The following is a 26,465-nucleotide window of genomic DNA, read 5'->3' on the forward strand; positions in this document are numbered from 1 at the left end:
TCTATTCGATTTCTTGTCTCAAGTACCCTCCATATACATACTCTTCGAGAATCTGGATACAAGCCAAAGCGAGATTCATCAGTAAATAAAACATTTTGCCACTGATTTTGTAGATAAGTGACATGTTCCTGAGCCCAAACTAGTCGACTGGCGCGATCCCCTCGATTTAAGGGTGGGTATCTCCGCAGCTCTCGGCTTACTAGATTGCCTTCTTTCAGCTTTTTGTAGATGGTATGTCTTAAAACAGTGATAATATTAATTGTGTTGTTCTGCGCAAATGACCTATTAAATGTGGTGACTGTGTCATGTCTCGGAGCTTCTAACTGAACATAATAATCCATATGAGGAGTAATCACCCTTGGTCGACCCAAATGCCTTTCGCGTGTGGTTCCAATCTCCCGATAATGGCTCCAAACGTGAGAGGTAACGCTTTGAGAGACTCCAGCTTTAAGTATTTACACAGTCCTTAATATCTCATTATCTGCCAAATGACGTCTAAAAATACCTTGGCAATACTAGACTTGACAAGGAACTGGTAATGTTTTACATTATCTATATTTTGTATTTTCGGCATCTTTGAAAAATCATTTTGTTCGTGATTAAACTATTTGCAGATGAATTTATGTCATATATTTACATATTAAAATTATATTTATAATAAATAATGCTAGAACCGTGTTACACTTCTTAACATAGTTTAAAGTAACGATTTCCATAGCGAGCAGTAATATAAGTAAATTTTTCCTCCCTTTGAGGTCCCGTAGCAAAAAGAAATTTATGGCATTAAGATATTAGTAAAATGCATTTCTATATGTTTACATATTTATTGTGTACTAATGATAAAATATTTATTGATAGGAATTTACATAATAAAATCGGATATTATTATTTTATTTATCATTTGCTAAAAATAGACGAATATCAATGTAAAAAAAAATAAAAACAGTAATCTAACCATCAATACTCTAATTTAGTTTGACAATTAACTAAACGTCAAGGTTAAATTCCCTTCATTATTCGCTATTATTTCAGAGATTTTATTATTCAGTAGTTTTTGACTCAAGTCTGTGGGGTGTCAAACCTTATATATGCAAGTGTTAAGGAATAAAAAGTGACTTTTGAAATTTTATTACTATCGTGCCTTTTGATCTGGTTCTTTTAAAAATAATATACCCAAATTATTTCAAATGATCTGATTTATATTGGTGCGTATTTTTGGGTCTCTATGTTTGCATCATTGGCTTTTAAAGCCATTAAACATTCATAAAAAAAGAGGGATCCACCAAACAAAACCATGGCCGCTGTTAGGAGATCAATGGAAGATTTTATTGAAAAAGGCAATATAGGAGATATCATCGAAGAAGCATATAATTTATATCCTAATACAGGTAAATGTTAGTCTCAATAATTTTGGGAAATTACTGACCAATTTAAATATTTTTTAATTAAAATTATAAAAAAAATCGGTCAGTCAAAATACAAATTATATTGTTTCAAAGCGGCATGCGCAATGGAAGCAAATTGCAAAATGTATTTTATTTCTAATTTAATTAGAAGGTTAAAAGATTTCTGAATCTGCTCCAATACTTTACAATAAATTATATTGCAAAAAGTTTTTATTACTGTACTTAAGTTTAATTTTATAAAAATTCTTGCTTAGAAAAAATCCATTAATTTTTTTTTTCAAAATTACTTGCTCGTTATTATTAAATTAATTAAAAAATTTTCTTTGCTATTACCGCTTTGGATAGCTTCCAGAGACTTAAGAATTTAAACTACAAAAACAATATGAAATTGACTCCAAATCGTACCCAGTTTGATGCATGAAAATAATGAAGATACTAATTGAAAAGCAAGTAGTAAAAGGAAGAAAGTCCTAAATGCTTGGTGCATTTCTGGATTTTGAAAAGACGTGTGGCATTTTTTTCCTTCCTCATTCAGCTTTTATTCTTAAGTATATTTTATTCCATAATAGACTTATTGTGATCACGTCAATATCTTTCCTACCCATCCTTTCGCTTTGCAACCTGCACTAGCCAGTATAGGTTTTTATTGCTGTGCTATTTAGTATTCTTGTGTGAATTCTTCGCAAATATTTGTTGCCTTTTGCCACAAGTGCAGGTTATGTGTAGGTCCAATAAGCGAACTAGTAGAGCCTCTTCTAGCAAGTTTATTCGCTTTCTTATTTCATGGTGCATCATCATGCACCATGATCGTGTTCGTTATGGTTCGTTATCGTTATGGTGTTCCAACTTCTTTAGTTCCATAGGCAGTTCTATACAACCACCAATGTAACTGATGATGCTCTAGTCGAGCGAAACATGTAACCTTTGTCATTTTATTAAATGTATTTGTGATGCTGTAGATTTTGTGTTTTTACATTTTATAAAAGTGTATGACCAGCATCTTTGGGATAATGGATAAATTTTTCGAGTTGCAGCTCTTGTGATGAACTTAAATGATGTGTTATCAAATGCACATTTATGTCCAGAAAGGCGACTAGAATCACTTCTTTATTTTTCAACGCTTTTTCCATAATCTTGGACACTAGTCTAAGTGCGGCTATTTCTGCTAAATTTCTTGCTGTATAAGCACATTGGTCTTGAATGAAAGACCAATTAATTAAGGTTGATCTATTTTATTAGGTTTATATTCCAACGGACTGACTATCATCACACCTGAATGAAATTATTAGCTAAACCGGTCCCATTATTTTTACATTGTTGGAACAGTTTGATTTTGTTAATTTATCTGATCAGACGTCAAAAAGTTTTAAAAGTAAGCCGTTCTAAATGGCTTAGTTGCCACGTATTTAAGCTATTAAGTTGTTTCTGAGAAATAAAGTGGAAATAATTTTTTGGTTTATAAAGCATCCTTATTAGCGAAAAATCTTCTGGAATTTAGCATGCTCTGGTAAACTTTCTTATTCCGCACATAGCTTATTCCAAGCATCTTTATTTTGTTTTTCTGATCCGGTTATTCTATTCTGTTAAGAGTGTCATTCACTTGCCTATATGAGTTCCATTTAACTTGAGGACAGTTTTTTCAAAGCACATTATAAGGTATTTTTTATGTATCTGTCTGCTTCTTTATATTTCAAATCAGAGATGCTAATTTATTTTCATTGCGCTATAAAAAAGTAGAGCATTATGAAAATGGCAAGAAAAGGCAACGAACCCTTATTATGATCTTTAGAAAATTAGTTTTGCTTTATTTGCTAAGCCACTTCTATGAATAAAGTTTTGAATTTAATTTAATAAAAGATAAAAATATTAAGCTTTTAAAATTTATAGTAATTGGGTTTTTTTTTATTAGGTTTATAGGTTTTTTCCAATTTACAATTCCGACCATTATGCTTCGGGATCCAGAATTAATTAAACAGATAACAGTTAAGGATTTTGATCATTTTACTGACCACCGGCAATTAGTGGATCCAGAAGCGGAGCCATTGTGGAGTTCAAATTTATTTTCTTTACAAGGTTGGCTAAATTTAAAATCTTTAATGTTCTGTATTAAATCGATTTATCATCTTATTAATAGGACAAAAATGGCGAGAAATGAGAGCTACATTAAGTGGCACCTTTACTAGTGCCAAGATGAAATACATGTTTGGTGTCATTAACGAAGTGGCCGAAAACTTTGCTCAACACTTTTTAAATCAGGACCAAAAACTTATTGAGACTGAGATGAAAGAAACTCTTTCAAGGTTAAAAACAGGTTTTTAATATACGTAGAAACATATGACGCATTTTGAAATATGATCAGCATACTTTCTAAAATATTATCTATTTAATTAAAACATAAATTAATTAATAATACCATTTTATTTTTAGGTATACCAATGATATTATTGCTACTTCAGCATTTGGTATTAAAGTCGACTCTCTAAAAGAACCAGATAATAATTTTTATCTTATGGGAAAACGCATTACTAATTTAACTGGAGTGCTTACTTTATTTAAATTTGTAGGATACACTTTAGTACCAAAATTATTAAAGGTAAGGATAATAATCTCACACCAAGTTAATCGCATATTAGTATAAACATTCATTTGAGTTCAACATATTTATTTCGCCCTGAAGATGCAAATAAATCTTGCGAAACATTAGCAGGTTTATATATGATTGGTTTTTAATTTTATTGATCTCTAAATTCAATATTATTACAAACGATATAATCTTATTTGGATCGTTAAATAAAAAAACACATATTATGTTATTATCATGGCAATCATTCTCATTGCTCTTCTGATAACTATTTGGCATTAGTTTTTCAAAACTTTGATGAGTTTTAAGCTTTATGACAAGCCTAGTGAATGATCTTACACTTGGCTGTCTCTCAGATATACAGTTCCAAATATCTGGCGGTGGCAAGATTTGTATTCCTATTATATTTAATATAACATACCCATATGTCAAATCTTTGTTCACTGGTATGTTGCATGGACATTTTTGGAAATTAAAAGTTAATAAAAAAGTATTAAATACAAACAAAAACTACTAAATACGAAAAAACTAAATATTAACAATATAAAAAAATAAAATCAAACGTTTATACGAATATTTTGTAGAATTATGAGCAAAATAACGTTTAAGCATTAGGAAAATGTTGGTGTCCATAGCTATCGCCAACTCGTGAAAAATGAAGTCTGTCATTTATTCACATAAAAATATTTTTGAAAGTATCATACATCATTTAAAAGGAAAAAAAATGCTGAAAAAATTTTTATTTCAGCAAAAAAGCAAAGTGACCACCATAAGAAAAAATTAAGTTGATCATAACTCACAACCGAAACATTAAAAATGAAAACTGAATGTAAAGTGCTCTTAAAAAGTGTTCATAATAATGTTTCTATAGATTTCAATAATACTATGAAATAAAAATATAAATATATATGTACATATATACATATAAATACACCACTTTTTCGGAAATGCAACTTTTTGTTTTTTTCCAAAACACTTTAAAAACAAAAAAAGATAAAAGCAATAACAAAAAGGTATTGGATTGGCAATTAAATTCTTTACAATTTTTCTTTAACCAATTTTCCCAATTTGGGCCACACTGCATGCACGCAGCATCTAAGAACGTTAAGCTAAAATTTACATAAACCTTCATTATATTCTTGATACGTTAATATAATATTTCTCTTCGTGATCATAAATGCCTTTTTTAATACAATTTCTAAATACCATAAGAAATTTTCAGTAACAAATAAGGAGTTTTAAAAGAATGTATATGTTTTCAGGACTCTAGTATAACACAGTTCGCGAATGCTTCCGTAGTAAAATGTATTTCTCTTTAACCATTACCCTAGTTATCTCTGCAAGAGTTTTTTTTGCCTTTTAATATATTTTTATTTAACTTATATATTTTTAGAAATTTAAAGCAACACTTTTTGACCGAGAGGCTGCAACTTACCTTAAAACTATTATTTATGAAACGATACATGTAAGAGAAGAAGAACAAATTATAAGGCAAGATATGATCAACTTACTTTTGGAGGTGAAAAAAGGAATTAAAAAAGAACATAATGAAACTGTTGACACTGGATTTTCTACGGCTAAAGAATCTGATTATTTAGGTACTTACCTTATAAATAAATAACAATTTTTGTAATTGATAATTTACTTAATTTCAGATAAATATAAATCTAATAAGCCCAAGCAGTTAACTGATTTAGATATTGCAGCACAATCTTTTATATTTTTCTTTGCTGGATTTGATACTGTATCTTCGGCACTCTCATTTGGAGCATACGAACTTGCTGTTAACCAAGAAATTCAGTACAAACTTCGCGAAGAAATAAGAAAAACTTACAAAGATATTGAAGGAAAATTAACTTATGAAGAATTGCTAAAAATGCAATATATGGATATGGTATTTTCAGGTATGCAAATCTCAATTATCAATTTTATAGTAACTTTGTTTTACAAAATAATTTACTGATATATTATTTATACTTTCTTATTAATCCGATTTAACTTATAGCGTAATACATAATTTGAAACGAAAACAACAAAAACATTTTTTATTAATATACAGGGGGCTCCGTTATTCATGTTACAATCTTCTAGAGAAGTACAAAACGTCAAAAAAAAAGCTCATATGAACATGGGTCCGGAAATGCTTCCTCAGGGAGCTAGAACTCTTTGAAAAAAACCTTTAAAAACTAGTTTTTGTTTTATAGCTTTGAAACTAGCCACCGCAACCAATTTTGGAATCTAATTTAAACTTTTAATTAACTAAAGATAAAAAAAGGGTAAAAACTGCTCTTACTATATATTTTCCGTAGAACTCATTTCTTATACCTTAGGAAAAAGATTACCTTAGATTAAAGAGTTAGGAAAAGTCATTTAAGAAATATTACTCTAAGTATTATATTAAACATTAAACTATAATTAATAATTAAGATTTAAGGATGTATAACAATCAACTTTTATGTAATATTATGTAATAATTCTTCTTAGGCCTCATTTTAGACATTTAAAATTATTATTATTCATGATATATTAATATTATTAATATGCGGAGCATATAAGTATGGAACGGAACTCAGGAACACACAAACAAACGAAATACAAACCAATAAATATTTAAAAAAATATATATGTAGATATAAGCCATATAAAATGAGCTGTATGCTGCTTAGCTACATCCAGAAGACAAAAGACGGATGGCCTTTATATTTAATAAGCTGAGATATTTCCCCGATTTTAGATCAAAAGTAATATGCTCGAATATTAAATAATGTCTCTGAGGTTGATTATGTAAGTATATTAGTATTAGTGGGATTTTCAACTGACACAATTGTTAATATTAAAAGGAAGGTCTGCACTAAGTGTGTTTCATATTAAACAATAAAATAATCCACCAAAATTTTCACCAATAACAAAAATTGACGAAACACGACTAGGAACATCTTAAAAATGTTTTGTTATTTAAAAGCAATGCAACTCTATAATTTATAATCAAACCCTAAATAAAAATTTATTTGGTCTTATATACGTTCTATTTTAAATTATGCCATTTAATTAAATTTTGTTAACTTACAACGACAATCTAAAAAATAATTTTCGGCTAGCTAAGCTAAATTTCGAGATATTCTATTGTTTTAGCCGAAGTCGAAAAAGTCTTAAATTGAATAGTCTTATTTTACTTAAAGTCACATATTGTAGGTATTATATTCTGGCATCTCTAATAAGACCCATATCAATACTTGTCGGATTTATATTTCAACTATAGGAGCAGTGGGTTTCCTTATAATTTTATGTTTAAACCCAACAGATTATTTTGAAGTCGCTTCTACACCATTTTTTTGATAATTGTTGTTTATTATATCCAGAGTTAACTAGCACCTGGGAAGAAATATACCACAGCTAATTTCTATCAGAGGACTTCGGACTTACGACCCGGCAATTAAATACTTAATAGTTGGAAAAAAGCTATTTGAGTAAATGTAGGCAAATCAGTGCCGGTACCTGTGATACCGATGACTTACATTAAAATGATTCTTGATCATATTTTATTTTAAAAAACACATATATTTCAAAGTTTTAGTTTAGTTTTTATATCACGCATTCACTATTTTGACAGAAACAAGCTACATTTTTTTCAGTTAAAAATACATGCTTTTCCATCATTTCACAAAGACTTTTTTTAATATTTATAATAAATACCCGTTCAAATTATGCATCAAAAATACATGTGTCATTATTTTTAAGGCTTCTGATAATGGGATGTTTAGTTGATTTATTTAGTTGAGTATATCTCCGCAAACTATTTTTTTACGATATAATGGTGAAATTGTTAAAACTGTATAAAGTACTTCGTTGGACCTATGAATCTTTGCTAATATTTAACATACAGGATCCAAAAGTAGCAATATAATAGGATTCTTTTGCTGATTAGAATGGTGAAAACAAAAAAAATTAACATCACGTTTTCTTTCGTTTAGTTACGTGGAATTCTCTCAATATTTTCATGATAAAATAAAAATAGAACAGTACAATAGAAAATAATTTTTTATAAAACAAAAAAGTTTTAGCGATAATAATAATTTTGTCAAATTTAAGTAAGTTGCCTTTAAACTTTTTGAAAGCAATGCAAAAAAATTTTTGTTTGAGGAATAAAGTGATAGCAACCATAGAGAATTATTAAAATGAATAAATACTAACAGTTATATGTTAGCAAGTTGTGATTTTTTTGCGATTTTTGAATTCAAAAAAATAAAATGCCTTTTCCACATTGATATGTTTGAATGTTGCATATACAGGGTGTTTATTTGAAAACTTCCCACCACGGATTTATCGAAAACCACTGTTTAAAAAAAACGCCAAAATACGTCAAAAGGTTTGTCAAGGGGGACAACTTTCTAACTTAAAATTACTTCACCCATTTTACCCTCTGCCCCCAGGGACATCCCCTTAAAAATTTTAAATGGCAAGGGGTATCGAATAATAGCTTGTTTAAAAGGTCTTTCGAAGTCTTTTATTTTGACGTTTGATTTTTTTAAATCGGTCGATTCGTTTTCGAGAAAATTAGAAAAATCTTTGTTTATCTTAATTTGTTCAGATAGAAAACAAAAACATGAAAATATCAGTTTTTATTTCAATAAGTATTCAAAATGTTGTCCGTTTTTGGCCAAATAATGATATAGGCAATGTTCAAATTCCTGACGGACATTTTCAAAAACTTGTTGTGGGATATCATGGCAGCTGTCGATGATGCGTTGACGAAGTTCATCAAAACTTTCAGGTTTGGAAGTAAACACAATAGATTTCAAATGACCCCATAGAAACAAGTCTAACGGCGTTATATCAGGAGATCTAGCAGGTCATTCTATAGGCCCCCTTCGCCCTATCCATTTATCTGGAACACTCGTCGTCTGAAATATATTTTCAGCAAGACGGCGCTCCTCCTCATTATGTTCTTCCCGTTCGGCAATTGCTAGAGGCACGATGTTGCCAAGTCACAACATACCGCCCGCCTTGAAAGTACACAATACTTTAAACCAAATTAATAAATAAATACTAAACTAAAATCTAATTTAAATTCTGCGAGTTTGAGACATATAAACTCTGTAACTAAAAATGTTTTCATGCAAACTTAAACTACGTTAATATACAACAGTACAAATTATTTCTACCCTTTTTTATTGTTCTACTTAAGAACAATAATTAAGAAGTGGGTAGGGCGCAAACTCGATTAACAGCGCGTGTCACAGTTCCATTAATTGTCTTTATTTCCACCACCCGCACAATTCCGTCTCGTCCTGGATGTAGTGACACAATTCTGCCTAGTGTCCACTTAAGAGAAGGTGTATTGTCTTCGTTTAACAAAACTAAAGTTCCCACCTTCAAAAGTTCTTTATTATTCTTCCATTTAATTCTACATTGAAGTTCGGATAAGTACTCCTTCTGCCAGAACTGCTGTGTCATATACTGAATGTGCCATCAGTGGGATAAACGATTCTTCGGTAAATGAGTCAAGTTAATTTCGGGAAAAGAGGATAGAGGTTTTCCAATGAGAAAATGCCCGGGAGTTAATGCGGCTACATCTTCTGGATCGTCAGTTAACAGAGATAACGGACGCGAATTCAAGACACCTTCAATTGGTGTTAGTATCGTGGAAAATTGCTCAAAAGTTAATTTAGTTTCCCCCAAAACACGTTTAATATGTACCTTAGTACTTTTTATGCCAGCTTCCCAAATTCCACCAAAGGTTAGAGATGAAGCAGGGATAAAATGCAATCGAATGCATTCGTCTATCCATTTATTGGTAATATAGTCAGCATTATTTTTTAAAAAGGTATATACATTTAATAATTCGTTATTAGCTCCCTTATAGTTAGAGCCGTTGTCGGAATAAATATTTGTAGGCTTACCGCGCCTGCTTGTAAATCTTTTCAGAGCTGCCAAAAAGGCTTGTGTGGTCAGCTCAGACACCACTTCAATATGTATCGCTTTAGTGCTCATACATATAAATAAGCATATATAAGCTTTAACAATTTTAGCCCCCCGAGTCTGTCTATCCTTAAGTAAGAAAGGTCCGCCAAAGTCGGTTCCTACACTTGTAAACAGAGAAAAGGAATTCACTCTAACTTCTGGAAGATCTCCCATTAAATATTCTGAGGATTTTGGATTAACCCGAAAACATTTAATACATTTGCGTACAATAGATCGACAAACTCTTCTACCCGAAAGAGGCCAATAATTCTCCCTGATACTATACAGTAAATTCTGAACACCACAGTGAAGTAACCTTTCATGCTCTTGTTTTAATAGCAATTTAGTTAATATATGACTGCTAGGTTATATTATGGGATATTTACTTTCAAATGATTTCTCTGAATTTTTTAATCTACCACCTACCCTTATTAAATCTTCTTTCATAAAGGGTTTGAGTGGCAATAATACACTTGAGGAATGAATAGATCGATTTTTAATAAAATTGGCGTATTCACGCGGAAAACATTCAATTTGCACATTTTTTATTATTAATTTTAATGCATTATCTAATTCTTCTAAAGTTAGCGGGCCAAAATTTCATTTATAATTAGGCCTTAAATTTAATGCAAAACGCAAAATGTAAGCAATAATTCGTATAGTCTTCCTGAGCTCAGAAAACCTATTCAGTAGTTCAATAATTTCACTACTAGGTTGAATAATTATTGCAAAGGATATACTTTTTTATTCAGGTATTTCAATAGTCTCTAAATTAGGTTTTGGTAAATTCCAATTTGACTCATTTTCGCACAAAAATTCAGGACCCTACCACCATAATATTGATTGGCTTAAATCATCAGGAGAAGATCCTCGCGATAGTAGATCAGCAGGGTTATTACTTGAATTGACATGATACCAATCTTTATAACATGTAAGGGACCTAATCTTACTGACCCTATTTGCCACAAAAGTTTTCCATCTGCTTGATTCTCCGTGAATCCAATGCAAAGCAATTGTAGAGTCTGTCCAATAATAACACCTATTAAAATCCTTTTCTAAAGCAGCAGTAATCTTCTTCGACAGGTTCGCCAATAGAAGGGCGCCACACAGTTGAAGACGAGGCAAACTTAATTATTTCACTGGAGCCACTCGAGATTTGGCAGGACAGTGCATCTAGGTATTTGTATTTTAGGAAAGGACAGTGCATCTAGGTATTTGTATTTTGCCGATAGAAGATAAAGCATTGTAAAATGATTCCCAAGTTTTGTGTAGAGCTTGTGGTATATCATCATCCCAGTCTATTCGAAGTTTCCATAATTCTTGAATGATCAGTTTAGCCAGAATTATAACTGGACCTAGTAGACCCAAAGGATCAAAAATTTGACAAATTATGGACAAAATATTGCGTTTTGTAAATTCTCTATTTGCAACTAAATTGCCGCCAAGATTTATTCTGTACCTAAACATATCGCTGTTTGAGTCCCAGTAAACCCCTAAAGGTTTATTTGGATTATTATCTAAGTTTAATATACCCATGTCAAGATTTTTGTTTATATCAAATTTACTCATTAACTCTTTACTGTTACTTAAAAATTTTCTTAAAGGAAATCCTTGAAAAAAAAGATGCTAACAATTTAGCAAGGTCCTTTTGAAGGCTCAATAATTCTAATTTTGTATTACAGCCCATGAGAACATCATCCATGTAGAAGTCTCTTTTAATAATTTTACAAGCTAAAGGAAAATCTAATTCATTTTCTAAAGCTATTTGAAATAAACACCGAACTGCCACAAAGGGTGCCGAAGCAGTGCCGTAGGTGACAGTATTTAATTGGAAAACACCAAGATCTTGTTGTATATCTGAACGCCAAATTATTTTATGATATTTTCGATATTCTTCTTTTATTATTATCTGACGATACATTTTACTAATGTCCCCTGTCAAAACATATTGGTGTGTTCTAAATCTAGTAAAAATTGAAAAGATATTCTGCTGCAAGGTAGGACCAACAAATTGAGTATCATTTAGTGATAAGCCTGTAGAGGTTTTCGCTGAAACATCAAACACCACTCTACACTTAGTAGTAATACTCCTATCTTTAATTATAGCATGATGTGGTAGAAAATATCCTTCCTTGGTACTTTCACTGACTTTACACTGACATATGGCCCATGCTAGCATACTCATTCAGGAAAGAAGAATATTGATCTTTCAAACTATCATTTTTACTTATTTTTTTCTGTAATTATTGGAATCTATGCAAAGCCATTAAATAAGAATCATTTAATTTATTTAAATTATTTTTAAACGGTATGCTTACGATAAACTTGCCAGATGAGTCTCTCCTAACAGATTGTACAAAATGATCTTCACAATATTTCTCAGCTTCTGAGAAATTTACCTCTCTTGGAAGTTCCTCAACTTCCCAAAATTTAATAATTGATGCATTTAAATTTGCATCATTAACATTTAAACAGCTTATTGTATTTAAGGACTTAAAAATTATATTTAAATTATCCCCTATCACGTAACCTAGCCCAGTTTCCTGAATAACTGGCAAATTAGGACCAAGCCGTATCTGATTAGAACACATTATTGCCCAAAACACATTTGATCCTAGTAATAAGTCAACCTCAGCGACTCGTTAAAATTAGGATCTGCGAGTTGTAAATTATCAGGAATATTAAGCATATTTTTATTAGATGAATGAATCGGTAGTCGATCTGTAATACGCATTAAAACAAGATAATTAATATTTACTTCATAATCAAAAATGCAAGATTTACTTGACTATTAATATTGGTTAAGGTTTCACCTACTCCTTTAACACAATGCTTAATCTTCTCTGGTTTTAAGTCTAACTCATCACAAAGGGCCCTTGAAATAATATTACTTTGTGATCCGCTGTCTAACAAAGCACGTGCATATATAACTTTATTATTTTATTTATTATTTTAACCAAAGCAGTAGAAAGTAAAACTTGAGTAAAACCATTATTTATTTTACCACTAAACTCCGAAGGATACAAGTCGGCAACGGCGCTCTCCGATGCATGAGCATTTAACAAGGATAAGGAGGGCGCTGCTTGCGCACCATTTTCACACTCGTGCGGTTCAGAATTTGTTATATTTTTATCGTCATGATTTTTTACAAAATTTAAATGTAAAATAGTATTATGCGCCTTTTTGCATTTAAAACATTTAGGTTTTTGACATTTCCAGGATGTTTTTTTCTATTTTAACAAAGATAAAAATAAATTAACAAAGATACTAATGGGGAACTTTTTGTTTTAATGTTTTAGAAATTTTAAGAAAATGGCCTCCGCTTGTCGGGATTGACCGAGTCTGCACAAAACCATATACAATAGAACCAGAGCTTCCAAGTGAAAAGGCATACCATTTTAAAATTGGAGATTCCATTTTACTTCCCATGCACGGACTTCACAGGGATCCCAAATATTTTCCTGATCCTTTAAAGTTTGATCCTGAGAGATTCTCAGAGAAGAATAGAAATAATATTAAACCATACACATATTTACCTTTTGGATCAGGACCCAGAAATTGTATTGGGTCTAGATTTGCCATACTAGAAGCAAAAGCTCTATTGTTTCATTTATTGTTACATTTTAAGCTTGTTCCTACTAAAAAGACTACTATACCCTTAAAAGCACAAACAAGGTCCCTTAATAATAACGCTGAAGTTATAATTGGTCTTGAAAGAATTTAATAATACTTATATATGTATAAATTTAAAATTATATTTTATTTGTAAGCCTATTTTAAGAATTAGATGTAGTCGTTATAAATACCAAAATAAAAATATGTATTTTTTATTTAAATTTAACTGTAGGATACTTATTAAGCTTTGAATAATACACAATATAAAAATCCTGCAGGCTGGTAAATAAATATTGTATAATGCTTCATTTAATAGTATGTTTTTAGAGGCATTAAAAATAATTTTACACATAGGTCGCTGGATAGTCTTAAAACTTTAACGTTATTGAACAAACTGTTAGGGGATATTTATCTCTGCTGGGTACTTCACAATGATCTATGGTTTTTTCAATTTAGGCGCAGTTTTTCTCTGCTGATATAAGTAGAGATCTCATCTATGCCAAAGTTTACTGAATTAAATATATTAATTAATTACAAGGTATTTTATTTTATACATTTTGTCTATATATACTTTTTTTATGCCAGACGCATACATTTATCTCTATAGTCTTGCTATTAACCAGATTCATTAGCGACGCGATAGCGACATTACTTGAGTCGAAATTTTATTTGTATAATAAGTCTATTATTGAGATGTTATTATACATATTCGTATATAGCAAACTATATAAAAAGTTAGCGGAAATATACTAGGTATGAAACGCGGTGAATAAAAATGACCCTCGGGTATATTTGTCGTTTCCTTCAAGAAAAATGTTTAAAAATTATAAGGTTAACACTTTATAATTTTCTTTATTGCTATGATAGTTTGCTGGGTGCTGATTTAATTTCATAATAAGTGTGTTTTTTATGCTTATATATTGTAGCATTTTATTTTTCTATTTAATTTAATGTTTATTGTAATAAGACAAATTATTCAATTACTCAACTGAATCATCATTCATCAATCAACATTATTTATTATTTTCAATTATAAATCAAATAAAGTAAAATTTTTTATTGATACATATAGCTAAATAGATTATTATTACATATCTTAAATTTATAAGTGGCGGCGGTGGAATCGCAACGCGGATTTTTTTATTTATGGGAGTCTACTCTCCTTGCTTCCAGTGTCCATCTGACTTGACTGCTTTATGTGTAGAGCGGGAATCTGTTACTTGTCAAGATCGGTATCGATTTTATCACACATCGGAATCGTATATCGGCCATCTTGCTTGGCAAAATTAACAAGAGTTGACAGAAATGACGTTGTTGACATTGACTAATAGAACCTCATTTGTCATATCATTTGAGTTCTTTTTTCATTTCAATGTATGCTGGAAGCGTTGGTTGGGATTATTTTAAGGATGCTATTTTAAATCCATAACTTTTGTTCGTAAAAAGATCTTTTTTAAAATCGGAAGTAATGTTTTAATTGATTTGCAGCAATTCCAAATGCTGGTAAGAAAAGGTAATTTTGTTTCTTACTGTTATTTCTTGTATTATCAATTTTTAGTCTGTAATAAAATCAAATTCAGTTGGTTTCATTCAAGATGTTTTATTTTTCAAATATTTAATTTTTAATTTGATAATTTTAAATACATATTATGAAATGTCTAGTTTCCTTATAGAGAATTTATCTATAAGGTAAGATATATTGTATTTTTTTAGATAATATTCTGGTATAGCATTTTTATTTAGTTTTTAATTTTTCTAAAGAAAACAAAAACGGGAATATATCAAACAAAAATAATTCAGTCAGCAGTGAAATTTAGATTTTTTTTGCAATGAAAACTATTATAAATTTTTATAGAATTTTTAATTAGTTATATTTTATTTATGTATTTTTTTTGCCCTTATGTCTGGGACTGGCATGTTTTGTTTTTAAATTATTTTTAGGAATATAGATTATGTATTCTTTTAAGTTTTGCGGGTTTAGTATATGGCTGTTAGTACTTATGTCGTTAGCCTTTAGCATTATTTAAAAACATTACCTTAATTATCTGCTAGCTGAACTATATACTTTATAAAATGTTCCTTTTTTTGTGTCATAATGTTGAAGACTAGAATCTGCACTGCAGACATTTGAATTTGTCGGCCTTTTGTTTACCTATATAGTTTTGTATTTCACTTATAAATATTTTATATATTGTATTTTTGCAAATAAAAAACAGAAGAGCGGACGCTAACAGAATTGTTTTGTATGCAACCGTCACTTCTCAATATATTTTGGTTTTGTAATTTTTATTTTCGATCTTACCACCGACTTGGTGCCCGTGTGCTGGTAGGAGCACGCGTAAATTTTACGTCTGTACAAAGAGGGAAAATTTTGTAAGTAAATCTTGTAAAATATGGATTGTCTTTGTTTCTTGGAATCTCTTTTAAATTATAAAGTCATGATTTGGTAATTCCCTTTTTCTTGCTTTGTTGTTTTTTCATCATTTCTATTATTACTTCTTAACTTTACCGCTGTCTTGAGGGTCTAATGGCTTGAAGTTCCATGATGTACCATCTGTGATGCCAGCCTGGTTTCTAAATCACATGGAGTGTAGGGATTCTAACCCCATTATCGCCGGTTATGAACACCATTTGAACACTACCATTTAATTAAGACCGTCCAGCTTGTCTGGGTGATGCTCCATGTGTCGTTCACTGGAAACGGACAATTCAGGTCAGTTATTTTATTACTTTATCTTCAGTCATTTAATTGAACATTTTTTAACACTTTTATAAAACTTTTGGGGTATAATTTACATTTTTAATATTATACCCACCTAACAAGGTTCATGAACTTTTTCTGTAGTATACAATATTTTATTTTAATTAAAACATTCATTTATTATCCATAAGTTATAATTAAATCTAAAGTTTAACTATACATTATATTCTATATTCTTTTGTGGATTTTGACTCTAAAGAACATAATAAATAGGATTATGTAAATAAAATGGGTTATTGTTGGGAACTGTTCCTCTTTTTGCCAAATTATCTTTACAGGACAACACCAAGTTTAGAAGTTTTCTTAGTTTTAAGAAAACTAAGTGGCGCATAAGTGGCTTATTTTTTTATTATACATACCGTGACTTATATTAACTCCTAATCTAAAATGTTTAGCCTCCAATAATTCTAAGCTACCGTCTCAAATACTTAGGTTTAATTTAAAAATTGTACAATAAGAAAGTGACACCCATAAGTTATTAAAATTGTATAAAAATACTAATGTGGCTATGTTTTGTTCAGTGTCAATAACAAATTATATGGTTGTTATTTCGTAAAGGTCATATTTATATTGAATTATAATTACTTGGTGGCCATAATATATTATATTCTCTACGCCATTTCTCTATTTTTAAGTATGAAAATTGTCGGAAACTTCGTAGGTTTTTGATAAAAGATTTTTTCATGTCATGAGTTTTCCGTTGTTATATTTATTTTAACAACTTTTCACTGCATAGACTTATTAATTTTTTTAGATCATTCTACATACAAAATACACCCATATATTTGTAACCTAAATATACAGGGTGCCCCGGCAAATGTTTATTGAATATTAGCTTGCAGGGTTATCTATGTTGATAACTTTAAAATTTTTGATTTACATTCTTTTTCATTTTGACTAATTTAAATTATAAATTTATTTAATGCAAACACCTAGTACACAGGGTGGACTAAACTTGATGTGTTATTTATTGAATTAAATTTTTCTAGGTGTCTTAAATTTATTAAGTCACTAAAATTATTCTATTTCCAATTAATTAAAAACTTTGTACAGGGTGGATAAAACATGAAATTTGTAATCAATACATATTAATTGTGTTATTTCAGTTTGTTGATCATCCAAACTATTTAAATCTTACATTTACAACCTGTGGTCTAGTCTGGACATTTCTGTACATTTTTTTATGTATAGAGTGTATTAAATAAAAGGTGATTTGTACAAATACCATTTGATAATTAACTTTATCAATTTTTTTCTGCTTCTTTTAATTTGTTTCCTTTTTAATCCAAGTAAATAAAAGAATCATACTTTAATACTTTAGGTTAACTTTTATTCCATTTTCTTTATTTTTATTGGAACCTTGATACAATTTAGTCTGATTAAAGTAAATCTATGTTGTCGTTTCATTGACAGGATTTGGGAAAGAAAGGAGAATAAATTGGACTGAGAAATCAATTTTATTATAAAACAAATCTTGTTTTGTTTTGTAAAGATTATAATTATTTTCTAAAACGGAGTGTTTTCAACCCAATCATTTATTGTAGTATGAGCTTGACTATAAATCGAAAATTCAACAAATTACTACGACACGCAATGTGAGTGATAAAGAGAAAAATGTTGGGTAGGCTTTTAAAAAGGGAACAGGGTAATCGTGATTCACACATCGTTATGTTTGCGGCTGGTCTGGAATTTACTACAGGATATAAAAAAAAGTTTAGATTCCATTAAAATAATAATTGAAAAATTTAAAGGTCAGGCTACACTCTGTTGTTTTTCATATGAAGTCTCGATTATCACTCGGTAGGGCAAAACGAATTCCTCATTCTAAAGATGATGAAATTAGGGTAACGATCCAAACTTATAGTATAGAAACCTTTCTTAAATTAATATATATATATATTGAAACCTCTCCTTATTAAAGTGGTCTTAAATTAGAATGTGATTTATTTGATAAATTATCTCCATCGGAGCCGAAACCAGTTGTTCATCCAATAACTCCGGTTGATGATGTGGCTGCACCTGTGTTCCATTGTGCGACTCGTAATGTTCCAATCAGTGAATGGCAGGTCAAGTTCAATGGTGATCCTTAAAGGTTGTATGATTTTTTGGAGACAGTAAGTGAGTTGGCACAGGCTCGTGATTAAGAAGTCGATTCCTAATAGTCCGTCGAATTTTGGAGAAAAATCAAATAAATAAAATTTATGATATTCATTGAATTTAAATGTGGGCAAGATGGGTATTATTGAAATTTTATTATGACTTAAAGTTGCATGTGCTGCTTTAGCAAGAAATTGTTCTTTGTGTATTCAATCGGGGTACAACTTGTAAGCTAGTTCGGATTTAATGAAACTTTTACAGCTACCTGTGTCTATTAAGAATTTTGCTTTTATTTCTGGTAAATATATTGTTGGTAGATAAGAATTTATATATGAGTTTAGGGAAATTACGTTATGTTGTTGAACTGTGTGACATCTTGAAAATGTTCAGATATTAGAGCATTATTTGGTATTTCATAACTATGATTCTTGTAACATGGATCTTTATAATTGTTTAGAGGCTGGTTATAATATTCAGGATCTGAATTAGATTCTTGGGAATAATATGGATAGTCTTCATCATATCCTTGGTCATCATAATAGTTATCTTGTTGAGTAAACCTTGGGTTTAATAATTGATTTGTCTGGCTACACTGAAGTGTAATGGATTTATCAATAGATGGAAATTCGGTTGGTTTACTATGAGAATCTTTAATCATGATTTTAGGATTTACTTGCGTTTGCGTAGCGCTATGGATAACTCTATTTCCAGAAGAGGTATCCATAGGTTCAATTCGAATTTGGTTATAGTTTCTAACAATTGACAAAGTTGTAGGTCGTTTATTATTCTGGTTAAATTGATTGGTATAGTAATGATTATTATTTGGGTTAAAGTTTTGTCGCGGTTAATTATTTATTTGTGGTGATCTAAATGGATAACCTGGATGGAAAGGCCTTTGATTATAAAACATATTTAGATTTTGACCAAACGTATTATGTCTTCTGAATGGATTTGGAACGGCAAATTGTCTATTTTGTATAAATGGTGGTCTAGGAATATTCGTGTGAGAATTATAATTATGTTGTGGCTTTGGTATATTTGGTTGTTGTTTTGTGGGTCTAGAATCTAAATCTCTGTTTTGATAACTCAAAGTGTTCTTCTTCACGGGCTAAACTCCTGGCTTCTTCAAAAGTTGTGGGGGCTTTGCATCAAACAACTAATTGCATTTGATAGTTTAAGCCATTAATAAATGTTTTTAGTACAGTTTAATATTTTGGTACAACTCAGCTAGTTCAGATAAAGTCATATTAGCCTAAAAAGGGTAATAAGATGCATGCTAAGATTGAAAAATACCGAATATTGTAGATCACACTTTCAAAAAATTAAAAAATTGACAGTGCTATGCTTGTACATTTTGAATATTTTCATGATAGCAAGAAATCATATAATTTTATAACGACAAGGCAATGCAATAGTCTTAGAATTGTCTCACACCGAATGGCAATGTTTAAAAGATGTCCCTACTATAATTGCATTACGATGTATAATGATTTAGCTGATAGTTTTAAAAATTTGTCAAGTGATGAAGTATTTAAATCTAGACTTAACAATTATTGGGTGAAAATCTCTTTTTTTTACTTGATGAATTTTTTAATCACATATCGCAGACACTAAACTCACGCCCATTTTAAATAAGCTGTTGTAGAGTGTAGAGTCAATTTAATATTACATTAACTTATGTAGAACATTATTACTATGGAAAAACTAGTCAAGAGATTGAGGCTATAATGGATAAACAAACAAGAAGATAATATTAACCGTTCAAAAAAGTAGTCCATTTTTCTCAAAGAGACCTCTTGATAATAAAAATTCAGAGACTAGAGGGACACAAAGTCAATGGTCTCAAAAAATGTTTTTTTTTTTTTTTTTTTTTTAATGATTCATAAGGCATCGTTAGATCTAAAAGAAAACAGAAAGCAACCCTAGTATAAAAACAACAATGCATAGACACAAATTACAATATAGAGATTTGACTTACCGGTAAAGCTATTGGATTAACACCACAAACATTCAAGTTAAAACAAAAATAAATACATACAAAATAAAAATAATGCTGACGTTCACATTAATTCCGGTGTCAAAACTGAATAAAATAAAAGTAAACAAAACAAGCAGAGTGAGGTTAAGTTGAACGGGAGAACGGAAATAAAGCAAAAAATAAAATAAAAAATAAAAAGTGAAATATGACTTGGTCGAGAAATGAACCAGCGACCATCGGGTTCGTAGGCAAGCGCTTAACTTACATGCTATCCAGGTCGTAATAAATGTTGTTAAAAATTAAATGCGGTTCGAAGGTAAAAACATCATTCACACAAGACAGTACAGGACTCCTTTTTGCCCTTGTGATCTCCATCTTCTCTAATAAGTCAAGCTTCTTTCCCTTGGGGCACTCATGAAGGATTTTTACATTTTCCGGGATGGAAGAAAAGTGTTTTGACGACAATAAATGACTTGCAAAAGCCGATTTAGTCTCGGTGATTTCGGTATCTTTGTGTTTATTATATTCTCTTAAGTATTCCTGCACTCTCGTTTTTATTTTCCTTCCAGACTGACCAATGTAAACGGCATTACATTCCCCGCAGTTAAGTGAGTAAACTCCCGATTGGGTTAAGGGTTCTCTTTAATCTTTAATGTTTACGAGCTTTTTAAATAATGTGTTGGAAGTTTTGAATTTTATCTGTAAATTATAGTCTTTAAAAAATTTAGCAAATCGGGAGGAGATACTACCAAAGTAAGTGAGGCAATGATATCTAGAATTTTTAATGCTGGTGTTATGGATTAAATTATAGGAGAGCTTGTATTTATTATAAAATTTGAAATAAATTCTATTAATTATACTTAATGGAAACCCATTATTTACTGCAATCTGTTTAATTGTAGCTAACTCTTTTTGAAAGGCGCTTGCTGATAATGGTATTTTGAATAACCGGTAGAAAAAAGAGTTGAATGCAGCAAATTTATGAGAATACGGGGAATTAGAATCAAACTGGATAATGTTGTCCGTCGAGGAAGGTTTTCTATAAATATCAAAGGTGATTTTGTTGTTAACTCTAGTCAGCAAAAGGTCTAAAAAAGGAAGCTTACCGTCTTTTTCTTTTTCTAAGGTAAAAGTTATGTTAGGATGTAGAGAGTTTAAAAAATACAAAAAATTATCCAGTCCGAGTTCATCCCTACTCTAGGCCAAACAGACATCATCCACATGCCGTTTGTAAAAAACAATGTCCTTGGCAAAGGTACTGCACATTATCCTACTCTCCAGGTTATGCATAAAAATTTCACTTAAAAACGGGGACAGACAAGAGCCCATCGCCAACCCATTGGTCTGTTTGAAGCAATAATTGTTAAATTTAAAAAAGTTTTGGTCGAGAACAATCGATAACAAAGTGATTATGCTGTCTATAATTAGTTTAGGTAAGGAGGTTTTATTTAACAAATTCAAGACAAGATCAACGCAATCCTTGGGAGGTATACTTGGAAAGAGGTTTTTAACATCTAAAGATATTAATATCATTTTTTCAGATATTGGTGTATTTTTAAGGTTGTCAGCAAAATCTATAGAATTTTTGGTGGAGTAAATGTTATTAAATGCTGTAATATCTCTTAAGACTTTATTAAGCCACGAGGATAGTAAATAGCAAGATGAATCTAAAAAACAAACTACAGGACGAATGGGATAACCATTCTTATGGACCTTGGGTAAACCGTAAAGTAAAGGTGTTTTCGGGTTCATGGGGTATAACTTATACTTATTAGTGTGGAAGAAGTCAAGAGTAAGTGCGGTGTTATGTAAAGTATTTTTGAGTTTATTAAAAAATGAGTATGTTGGGTCTCTAGAAATAGGTACAAACTCATTTGAATTCAAAAAATGCAGAACTTTTTGCAGAATCCACGAAAAATTTCGAAAAAATGATTTTAATTTTTTTCTAAATTAACTGTGAGTCTGATAACTTTTTGTTTTAAACAAAAGTTCTTAGGATTAATACGAGGTATCCGCATGTCAAAACGAATTGGTTCTAGCTATCATAGAATCGGAGAAAATTGAAAAAAACTGTAAAACATAAATATCGAATTATCAAGAGCCCTATGGAGAAATGTCAATTTTTTATTTTTTTATCCTGTACTACTTTAGAGTACCTTTAAAAAAGATTATTACCGATTTGACTCTATAATGAACGAAAAACCTATTTCTATGCATTTTTCGATTTTCGAACAAAATCCGGGGTCAAAATGACCATATTTTCAAAATATGCTTCGATTTCAAGATTTCTTTTTTCAGATTAAAGACTATTCAAAAACTAGTAAAAAAGTGTTATGACAAAATTTTCCACGATTTATACGAGTGCCACAATATAAAGAGAAAGATTAGGTCTCATAAGAATTAATATTTGGGGATAAGAAAACCGGGTTTCTTCGTGGATTTTTTTTTATTTTTTCAGTTTTATTTTTTGGAAGAGCCAATAGTAATTAGATATAATATAATATAATTGACAGGAGAAGAATAAGGAATAAAAGAAACCATAAATGAATTAAATCGAAGCAATAGAAGCCGAGATATAAGTAAAAATGTGGGAAAAACAAAAAAAAACTGTTTTTTTTTCCACCGTACAATTTTTTTTTCTAAAATGATTATTGGCAAATTTTAAAGTAAGCTCTAAACTAACAATTTCCAGTAAAAAAAACTCAATAAAAATTATATCCGCATGTCAAAACGAATTGGTTCTAGCTATCATAGAATCGGAGAAAATTGAAAAAAACTATAAAACATAAATATTGAATTATCATGAGCCCTATAGAAAAATTTCAATTTTTTATTTTTTTATCCTGTACTACTTTAGAATACCTTTAAAAAAGGTTATTACTGATTTGACTCTAAAACGAACGGAAAACCTATTTCTTTGCATTTTTCGATTTTCGAACAAAATCCGGGTTAAAATGAGCATTTTTTCAAAATATGCTCCAACTTCAAAATTTCTTTTTTCTGGTTAAAAACCATTCAAAAACTAGTAAAAAAGCTTAATGGCAAAATTTTCCATGATTTAAACGAGTGCCACAATATAAAGAGAAAGATTAGGTCCCATAAGAATTCATTTTTGGGGATAAGAAAACCGGGATTTTTCGTGCATTTTTTTGTTTTTTCGGTTTTATTTTTGAGAGCCAATAGTAATAAAATATCAGAAGAATTGACAGGAGAAGAATAAGAAATAAAAGAAACCATAAACGAATTGAATCGAAGCTATAGAAGCCGAGATATAAGTAAAAATGTGGAAAAACAAAGGAAAACTCGTTTTTTCCCATGGTACCATTTTTTTTCCTAAAATAATTATTGGCAAATTTTAAGCCCTAAACTAATAATTTCCAGTAAAAAAACTCAATAAAAAAATAATTTTTTTTTGGTCGATAATCGAAAGGTACACCCACGAAAAATTTCGAAAAAATTATTTTGTACTTTGTATTGAGTACCTTTAAAAAAGGTTATTACCAATTTGACTCTAAAATGAACAGAAACCCTATTTCTTTGATATTTTCGGTTTTCGAACAAAATCCGGGGTCAAAATGACCATTTTTTCAAAATATGCTCCGAATTCAAAATTTCTTTTTTCTGGTTAAAGACCATTTAAAAACTAGTAAAAAAGCTTTATGCCAAAATTTTCCACGATTCATACGAGTGTCACAATCTAAAGAGAAAGATCAGGTCCTATAAGAAGCAATGTATTAGAATAGGAAAAAGTGGTTTGTTTCTTGTTTTTTTATTTAATTTTTATTTTAAAAGGCAATTATAATAAAATAAAAAAAATTTAAAGGAAAAAAAACGAATAAAAAAATTTATCAACTAATTGAATTGAAGCTATAAAAGCCCTGCCCATACACCTTTTTTCACACCGCATCAATGTCTTTTTTTTTCTAAATTGATAAACTATTAATATAAATGTATTACCAATTTATCAACTTCCACTAAAAGAACCCTAACTAAAATAAAACTATTATTACTATTATTTTTTTTCCAGTTATTTATACCTTGTCCTAACCTTTATGCTGCTATTACTATTATTATAAATATTATCTTTCTTGTAAATGTCCTTAAACCTTAAAACACCCTTTATAATACGATTACAATAATTATAAATAATATTTTCCTTATGAAAGCACTAAAACCTTAAAACATACTGAAGATTAATATTACTATTATTATAAATATTATTTATAAATGCCTTAAAACCTTAAAATCCCCGGTATATTCCGATTACTATTAAGACAAATATTATTTTCTTTATTTATGCCCTCAACCTGGTCATCTGGCCCTGTGCGACTTGATAGTGACGTCGTCCGTATGCTTTTACATTGGGTCAATTGGGTGCTGGACCGCCAACTATTTTGTACCATGCGTTGGCTCCCGTAGTGTCGACGGTATGACTGGTTGATTGGAACGGCTTATTTTTTGGGGTTTTTCTTAAATAACAGCGCACTGCGGAAAAACGGCAACATTTAAAGAAAAACGTTTTTTATTGGATTATAGCCAGATAGTGTCCGGTGATTTCAGAAAAAAAATGGTTGCCGTAGGTGTCATAGGTATGCCGGTATAAAGCGTCAAAGTTGAAAAAAGGTGTAGAGCAAAAACTACTCTAGCTAGAAGGTTGTATGTCGAAAAATAGGATTTAAAAAGTTCATAAAACGCTGAAAGTTTGAAGTTTCTAGGTGCCGCCAATAAAGAGTTATTAAGAAAAATAGAAAAAATCGGTCAAAAAAAGGCTCAAAAAGGGGTTTATATTTGTTAACACAGCTCACCTTATATAATACGTAGCGTCATTAATAATGCCTCTATTTAATCCTAGAGAATTAAGCTTTCAAAAAGTGTTACCAAAAAAAATTAAAAAATTTTTTTAGAAGTAGAAAAAAATTTATTTCTCAAAAAATTCACTTTTTTTTTTCGAAAAAAAAAATTTTAAGTTTGAAGCTCGTTTATCTCGGAAGGAGTTTCTTTTGGATAAAAATTGTTTTAATAAAAAAGGAAGCTACATTTACGTAGAAAAGGGCTGTTTTGTTCGCATTATCGGGAACATTACCGTTTAGGCCCCACAGCCGAAAGCCGAGTCCACCACAAGTCCGAAGCGTATTGTAATAATAAATTCTTTCTTCAAAATTAATTTTACTTTTTTCTTATTGTATAGAGGTTGAACTTTAAATAACTTGTAACAATCAAATTATTAAAAAAAATTGTAAAAAGAACTTACTTGACGTTACATATGTTGCTATATAGAGCTTAGTTGTGTAATAAATATTAAAGAACAGTAGGCTTTCGGTTTGTTTTTTTTATTCTTATGCCATTCAAAGAAACCAATTACGGCAGGTAATAAATATTAATGTGTTGATACGAAAAAGAACGACTCGAACGGATAAGGTTTTTTTGCTGAGGAATGCAAACAGGGGAATTGGTTAGTTTAGTTTAACTTTACTGTTCGAAAGTAGAGCATTGATATTCAGCCGGTTTACGAAAATTGTAATAAAGTACTGTTTTTTTTATTGTAGAAGAAGTAACTGTGTTTTTGTAATGTTATTATCCTTACATAGCAGCGGTGGGATAATACTCCCGATATTTCTTCGGAGATAAGCTACATACCGTAAAAGTTAGCTAGTGCGTGTGTGATGTGATACAGCTGATTGTTTATAGAGAATGGAAGTGCGCAATACCCCTTAATGTTAATGTTCCTTGACGTGAGTTGTTAAAAGTTTGAGTGAAAGTTGTTAAAATGGGCAAAAGGTCTAAGAAGGGAAAACGCAGACGATCACCATCCTCCAGTTCTTCTTAGTCAAATGAGGACTGCAAGGACCGGAAAATCCAGAGGTTAGAACAAAAGCTAAGTAAGCTGACTGATCAAGTAAGTCATAGTTATAATAAACAAATGTTAACTTTTGGCTTGGTTGTCAATGAAACAATTATACCAGTGTTCGACCCTAGTCCGGAATATTTGACTGTGTGTGAATGGGTTCAAAAAGTGGATGATCTAGCTACCCAGCACGGTTGGGAAGATTTGTTAACTTTAAAGTT

At 30.3% G+C, this 26,465-nt stretch overlaps 1 protein-coding gene across 2 annotated transcripts in view; it reads left to right on the forward strand.

The window, feature by feature from the left end:
* The window catches only part of LOC126737050 (cytochrome P450 9e2-like), a 59,501-nt gene extending 45,401 nt beyond the window's left edge, over nt 1-14,100 (forward strand). For both annotated transcript variants that reach the window (XM_050441744.1, XM_050441743.1), the window contains exons 2-7: nt 3,316-3,479; nt 3,541-3,706; nt 3,834-3,999; nt 5,381-5,585; nt 5,643-5,891; nt 13,248-14,100. In XM_050441744.1, the coding sequence (XP_050297701.1) occupies nt 3,353-3,479; nt 3,541-3,706; nt 3,834-3,999; nt 5,381-5,585; nt 5,643-5,891; nt 13,248-13,672 (1,338 nt within the window). In that variant the 5' untranslated portion in view covers nt 3,316-3,352 and the 3' untranslated portion in view covers nt 13,673-14,100. The remainder of the gene's footprint in view (nt 1-3,315; nt 3,480-3,540; nt 3,707-3,833; nt 4,000-5,380; nt 5,586-5,642; nt 5,892-13,247) is intronic.
* Nucleotides 14,101-26,465: the final 12,365 nt, after the last annotated feature.

The sequence above is a fragment of the Anthonomus grandis genome, chromosome 6 (genome assembly GCF_022605725.1).
Source record: "Anthonomus grandis grandis chromosome 6, icAntGran1.3, whole genome shotgun sequence".
Taxonomy (NCBI): domain Eukaryota; kingdom Metazoa; phylum Arthropoda; class Insecta; order Coleoptera; family Curculionidae; genus Anthonomus; species Anthonomus grandis.